A 7,591-nucleotide genomic window follows, 5' to 3' on the forward strand; every position below is an offset into this window, starting at 1 on the left:
AGGAAGCGAATGAGAAAGAGCGCCGCGCGTATCCTACTAAATGGTACACGACCGCTTTATATAAGTGACGTGCTAACGAAGTGTGTAACAGGCGGTAAATAAGGAACCCGTAATTACGGGCGGCGCGGGAAGGGGGGCCCACCCACGAGTCCCAGCGGCGGCGTGTGTCCTACTCATCGGGCGGTTGGTATCGTGCGAGGGTCCCTCGGCGACGAGGTGGTGGAGGTGAAGAAGGGCAGGGTCTCTCTCCTTGCCGAGACAGACCGCCGGAGCTCGCCCGAGGACGAACATCTGGGTCAGTCCGGACGCGCGCGAGAAAGAGCAGGCGACTGGTTATCAAGCGGGAAACACAAGGATGAGGAGAGGACGACGGACACGTCGGCGCGACGTCGTTCTTGCGCGTCTTGTTGCGTCCCTCGGCGGCGCGGATTAATGGGCGTTTAATAATGGTGGACGTCGGGAGTTACGCACCTGAGGAGGGACCGGCCTCCTTCTTCTTTGCCCTGGGGAGATCTCGTCCTTTTAGCGCGCGAGCGACTGAGCACGTTCGCGATAGTACCGTAAGAATGTTCGCGCTCCTGAAGACGATTTCTGCGCGACCTTTTCCTCCTCCTCGAGATCATTACGTTGGCGGTTTCGTATGTCGCGGACCGTGAGATGCGTTGGGTTTGCCTTCAAAGTCGAAAATGTCAAGTATGAATACGTAAACAATATCTAATTACACAAATAATTACAGGAATATGAATTACTTTCATATTTCCCTCAACGGACACCATCATATCGTTCTCATACACAATATTCTAAATTCTACCTTTTCCTTTAGTTGTACACACCACATACACACATATCCCCCTATCTTGCCTCTTTCTATCCATTTTCTTCACTACCTTCCATGTTTCCTCTTCGCCCTCTTTTCCCCTAATTTTCTTCCATCTTGTCAGTTTCATTACTACACTTCCTACTACCTCCATGAAGTAATTCCTCCGCATTTTTCTTCATTTCCTACATGTCATCTTCAAATTAAAATTGCCAAAAAGATGTTTTCCATATCTTATAATCTTTCTCTCGCTCGTTTGCTTAACCTTCTGAGTAGCAACCAAGATCATTTGTGTCTAGGTCACTCTAAGAAGTGCTCGTTGATAGGAGCAATTTTCGTGTTTAAGAATTATTAAAGATATAGTATTTAGTAGTTTATTTTTCATAAAAAAGCTATGTAGTCTTCAACTAGTAAAGAAAGTTTCAAAAATTTTCGGGGATTTTGTTAAGTGCCCATTAAGGGGAGAAAAATCGATGAAGACATTAAATGGCTCTAGCTTTGACATTCCGAAAATAGTGACAATACGTTGTTACTTGGAGAGTTAAGAATTGCGTTAAGAATAAACGATTCGTAGTTTTAGAGGATTGTCGAAAAAATTGATGGCGAGATTCGCGCCGCGAAAGAAGCAACATAAGAGAGAGAAAGAGAAAGAAAGAGGTCACACTCACATCATTATTACGCGGCTTTGCTCGATAGTGTTTACGAAGCGCGATGTGCAGCGCGTGGCGTCGGGAGAGGTACACGATGACGCTCAGACTCCAGGACGGAGTGTTGTGTGCGAAGTGAAAAAAAATGCTGTTCACTGGCAACGCGCGGACGGACGTTTCCCCTCTTCGTGATCACCGCAAGGCAAGAAGCTCGCGCGCTCGAGTTGCGTGAGAACAGGTCGGATGAGATGAGACGAGGAGAAGGAAGAGGAGAAGGAGAGAAATTTTATGGCTCCCCCGGGTCTGTCGATTGGCATCGCTAGAAAAACCGACCATGTTCCCTTTCTCCTCGCCCATCTGACCGATGCTCCATCTTTTCGTTCGCAGGTGCTTAACTCGCGCGGCGTTGCTAATGTCGAAGAAGAGTCTGAGGGACTTGCTCGGTCGCGAAGTCGGGAAAGTGTCATTTTTTTTTTTTTTCCTCGAAACGCCTCTGTATTAAGTGCCATTAAGTCCGGCGATAAATTGGCGACGCGCGGTCTTCGCCTCGCTAATGACAGTCATTGAATCCTCAGCTTCATCCCACCGCGAGAGATTGAAGACAGTTCTCCGCGCGACGATCTCTCGCTGTCGAGATCCGCGACAAAACGACGAGACGCGCGACGGGCGGTACCCGGCTATTCGGCATTGCGATTCCCTGCGATAGTGACGGGACCAAGTGACCGCGAACGTCTTACGTGTAAGGCAACATGACGCCAGTCAGCCAGCCAGCCAGACAGACAGCCAGCGGCGCGAGCGTCACACGTCCTTGTGCTCGGCTACGACGGCTGAAATTGCGGCGCCGCGCCACGCCGCGGAACGCCAGACACCGCTCATTAGCTCATTATTGTGCTAGTAGCACGTCTGCCACTGCCGCTGCCGTTACCACTAATAGTATTAAGTACCATGTACTCGTGGATCCAACGTTGCCCCGTTCTTTATTCATTCGACCGGCGGTGCGTAGCATGTTAGTAAAAAAAAAAGATAAAAAAAATTATAATTGCGGCGAAGGATTAATTGATATGTACGTCCACAACTTCGGTCTACAATTTATATCGTACTTTCTGAAAAAAGAAACGGCGCGAGTAGCGACGTGCATTAATTCTGCAGCAGTCGCAGCGTAAGTGACACGTGTCGGCCAGCCTTCTGCTCCGACATCTCGCTTCGACAAGGTCCGCGATCTAAGCGTTCTTCTGCAAATTAATGTTGTGACATCAAGCTAGATGATGCAAGAAATTTATCTGTAAAGAGAGCTTCACGCCCGTTGTTTCGACGGGAATACGGCGACGCATGCGATGCACCAACGCACCTGCTTGCGTTCTTCTTCAAAACGCGAACGCTTGATGATCAACGGTGCGCATCTTCCTGAGACGCGATACTTCGCGAATAAAGCGGCTCCATGCTTTCTCGCAGAAAAGAGATTTTAGTCGAGAAGAAATTTCGGTCGTCGAGCGGAAGTGCAATTAATACGTTCACTGTGCGTCTCGGAGCATACTCCAAATTCGCTGCTGTAAATTCGTCTCTCGCAATCAGATTCGGGTCCGAGCTACGTCCGGTGGACGTGTCAAGAGTATAAGTTTGCTCTAATGAAATTGACGCCGCGCTTAAAATACTCATAAAACTGAACGAGCGCGTACGCCGTCGCGTCGGCTCGCGCTCTACCAGACGGCGAGCCAGATGAGACGACACTGTAAATGGGTTTTATGGACCCTCTATTTTCCACTCTCTCTTTTTCTTTCTCATTCGAGTCGATCAAGTTTTTGGACCCGTGCTTTATGGTGCGCTGTTCAAGACGGAGTCGTAATCGTACTCTCTTAAAGTGAATCAGTGAATAGTCACTGATTATCAGTTATAATTATAGCACTGAGCAGTTTCAATGCTATACTTATAACTGTAAATCAGGATATATTCACTGCTTACAATGATGTTCCACTGATTTATTTTAAGAGAGTATTATCTTGATATAAAGCGTAAGAGAGACCGGGACTAGATGCTCCACGTAATTTCGAAGTTATAACTTTTCAGACAACTAATTGCTGTAATTGACTGTACAAACATAACTCCTATATATTAATATTGTTAACCGCACATTTTATTTCGTAATAATCAAAATACAAACGTGGTCATTTTGCCTTGGTAAAGTTGTTTAGTAGCGCGGGATAAATTGTCCAGTAACACAAAATAAGGTTACTTATTTTGTGTTACTGGACAATTTATCCCGCGCTACAGGACAACTTAACCCGCGCTACTAAACAACTTTACCAAGGCAAAATGACCACGTTTGTATTTTGATTATTACGAAATAAAATGTGCGGTTAACAATATTAATATATAGGAGTTATGTTTGTACAGTCAATTACAGCAATTAGTTGTCTGAAAAGTTGTAACTTCGAAATTACGTGGAGCATCTAGTCCCGATCTCTCTTACGCTTTATATCAAGATAATACTCTCTTAAAATAAATCAGTGAAACATCATTGTAAGCAGTGAATATATCCTGATTTACAGTTATAAGTATAGCTCAGTAACATATTTTTGCGACCATTTAGAAACTCGGTCTCTTCTACTATTTGTGTCTTAGTTTACTCACGTCTTAACTTCGTGCATAAGTACGTTTAACGTCAACAATCGCATCATGGTCGCACTCACCTGAAACAAAGGAAAAACAGGGAATTAATAATCGTGTTCTGCAAAACGAAAAATAGTTCGAAGGAAAAGTGCTGTTGTATCAATAGAATCGACCATAATTGCAACAACTGCATCATATAATCGGAGTAAATCTTGATACAATAACAATATCATTGAAACTAATACATCATACATTGTTTTAGGCCCATATTAATAGTCATTACTTAGCTGGTCTTAACCCATTAACGCCCAAATGTGCTGAAATTTTATGTTGATTTGAGCCATTTATTTTACGTTGATTTGAGCCATTTATTTTACTACGGAAATGAGGTCTATTGTTTATAAAGAGTACCATTCCTACCAATTTCGATGTCGCTCTATCGAATAGCATTGAGAAAATATTTAAAAAATCGCAATTTATGCCAAATTTTTGCAAAATAAAATAAAAAGACGCATGTTTTTAAGGCTAATTTTTTCTTCTTCCGCTATTTTCTCTATAAAAACATGTTAATATCCCTCGAGAAATTATCTAAAACGTGACATTTTAACTTAAAAAATGCCATGATTTTTTTCAACAAACATGGCGGTACCAAAATAGCGATTGATTTAAAGCGTTTAATTTGAATTTTCGTTTAAATTTGGTTATTGAAATTGTTTTAGAGTCAATATTACTACAAAATTAATGTAATTTTCGCCTCTCCTCTCGGAAGTGAAATTCTTTTGGACCATTTTTTTCTGAAACGGTATGGAGCGCCACCTTGATACTTATATATTTCGAATCTATTCGCAACAAGCTTTCAGAAAATACCAAAATTATGACCATTTTTAAACTTACAAAAAATGGGCTAAATTTAGCCGCACTCTTTAAATCCGAATATTTTCACGCAACATCTTGTTTCAACCTTGCTTTAATTTTTAAGCCGTAAAAAATTGACCAACAACAGTTGATTATTTTTAAAATAATCGATCGTGGTTGGTCAATTTATTACGGCTTAAAGATTAAAGCAAGATTGTGGACAAGAGGTAAAGCAAGCTACAAGACTATTTTTAAAGACTTAATATGGGCCTACAGACTCACAAAATAGATTGTATAGTCTTACGAGACGACTTATGACAAGATTGAAGGACAGAGAGATATGCTAAAACAGATGCTTTCTCTGTCGCAATACTCCTGAAGAGAGTAAAATGGGAGAAACATAGGAAAGAGAAAAACATATTGGAAAAAAGAGAGGATGCATTGATCAGTTTCTTTTTTCTCGTTCTTATCACCAACTAAATAATTAGACAAGAAAAACATCTTATTTCTCCATCGCCGTCTTACTAATGTTAACTTTCAGATGGACATTATCCTCAAAATTCTTCGTCAAGGAAAACATAAACCAATTCGAAAGGAGTTATCATATCGATAAGATATTCTTTTTCCTTGGACTTAACGCATGGCTCTCCCACCCCGAATTAAAACATCTGACTGTGCTTTACCGGCTCCCTCTCGAGCATTGACTCGGGCAGACACTGTCGATCGAAAAGGGTAACAACGAACGGTGTTTGCCCACGGAGAGCAGAGAGGGGACCGGGATCTCCACGCAACGTGGTTCTGCGTGTCTCGGCTTACGTAACGCGGGCCGAAGGAAAGGGTCCTAACTATTTGTTCGGCTGCAGTGCTATCTGTTTCGATTCGTGTTTGCAGTTCCCATGTTGACAGGCGCGCTATGCTTCGGCCTCAGCATGACGGATCGTTTATATGTTTGCCCGACGTGGACGCGTTTGCACGCGTGTGCAAGCATGATCGCTACTACGACACGCGTGTAAAGGCAATGGTTACGTTGAGCAGAGAAGCTGCTTTGTAACTGCGTTGTCAAATGCGTGAATCTGATTGGTGTATGCTTCCAATTTCAGTCAAGATTAAGGCCTGCTTCCACAAATTGCTTTAAGGGGAGAATAATGGATATTTTGATGGTTAACAGAGGTCGATGTCGGAAGCCTCGTTTTTAACGAGGTGAACTTGCGTACATTCTAGCAGTCTTAGTTTTAATTCTGCAACAAAAATCCTAAAATGTTTTTTTTAAATAAAAATCACAAGGTATAAACTTAAACTTGTTAAAAAAAGTTGGAAATTTAGTGAAAATAAACGACTTCGAAAGAAACAGTTCAAATTTTACGGAAAATTTTCATTTTAATTGTTGAGAAAAGTTGTTAAGAAAAGTTGTTTAAATAAATAAAAATTAATTACATATAGGTTTATTTTATTAAAAAAGTAATAATGCACGCATAAGCGCAACGCAATTGGTTGAATAGTTTTTGAGTTTTGATGTACGCAAGTTGGGAAGAAGTAGTTCTGAGAAAAACGCGTTTAAAGTTAACGAAGCAAATAAATAATAGTTTTTGGAAACTCACGGCTCTTTTCGACTATTCTGCAATTCCAGCTCCATACAATAGGCCCTTCGTTTCCTTACAAAGTTGGTTTTCTGCAATTTTTTTTCTGTTTACGAGCTATTCGAGCCTTTTTTGTGCTGCTACGAGCTTGGCGCTCCTGTCTGCTCAATCGCTTGCCAATAAATCGGTAAATTTTGCATTGCTGGCCAATTTTAAGTTCCAAAACAACCATCATTTTTAGCACTGCAGAATAGTTAAATATGCTAGCAACCATATAAGCAGCTATTTCTATTATTTTAGTGCCAGCATGTAAGTGTTTGGGAGCTAGTCGTCAGATCATTGCATTTAGATTCTTATTAGCAATCTGTGTATGTCCTCCCAAGCACCTCTCGGCACTAAGAAATGTTAAAGTCTATTGTGCAAAAGGGATTAAGTCGAGAAACGGGAGCAGTCCGGCTCTTATACTTGCGCGCGGCACAGGTATAAACGTGTCCGTAGTGCCATTAATTCGAAATGAGTTGTAAAACTTTAGGATTATATTCTCCATATAACAAAGATTCAATTTAAGTGAAAAAAAAAAATCGATTTTTCCGACTAGTTACATAAAGTTCTTCCCTAAACTAGAGTTCAATTCATTAAAGATCTATCCAGGCAAACTTGAATAATCACATATAGCATATGCATAAGGAAATCGACCAGTTATGATTCGTGTGCAGTTAAAGAATATTTTTTATATCAGACACATTTTGCATTAGATTAGTCAATTTCTTTGTGTATATGTATAATGCGACTGTTTGTTTGGATAAGCCTTTAACGAGTTAAACTTCGGTTAAAGTAAGTTCTGAAACTGGGTTTAGGAGTACACACCAATCACAGATCTATAAATTTTACAACAGTTGCACAGTTTCCTCTGCTGCGAATGCAACTATTAATTAAACAAATATCCTGGCAAAAAGCCTGAAAATTCTCCTCCGGTCTCTCTCGCAGCAGAGTTAAAAAAAAAAAATTTGTTCAAATCTGTCCAGAGAGAGAGAGAGAGAGAGAGAGAGAGAGAGAGAGAGAGAGAGAGAGAGAGAGAGAGAGAGAGA

General features: G+C 41.3%; 1 protein-coding gene across 1 annotated transcript in view; it reads right to left on the bottom strand.

Moving 5' to 3' along the window:
• Positions 1-3,769: 3,769 nt before the first annotated feature.
• LOC116847117 (protein pangolin, isoforms A/H/I/S-like) overlaps positions 3,770-7,591 on the bottom strand; it is a 174,129-nt gene continuing 170,307 nt past the window's right edge. Inside the window, exon 4 of the mRNA XM_032821774.1 lies at positions 3,770-4,151. Within this exon, the coding sequence (XP_032677665.1) occupies positions 4,089-4,151 (63 nt within the window). The 3' untranslated portion in view covers positions 3,770-4,088. The remainder of the gene's footprint in view (positions 4,152-7,591) is intronic.

Source organism: Odontomachus brunneus, unplaced genomic scaffold (genome assembly GCF_010583005.1).
Source record: "Odontomachus brunneus isolate Ranch 3 - 2012 unplaced genomic scaffold, Obru_v1 Obru_scaffold_074, whole genome shotgun sequence".
Lineage (NCBI taxonomy): Eukaryota > Metazoa > Arthropoda > Insecta > Hymenoptera > Formicidae > Odontomachus > Odontomachus brunneus.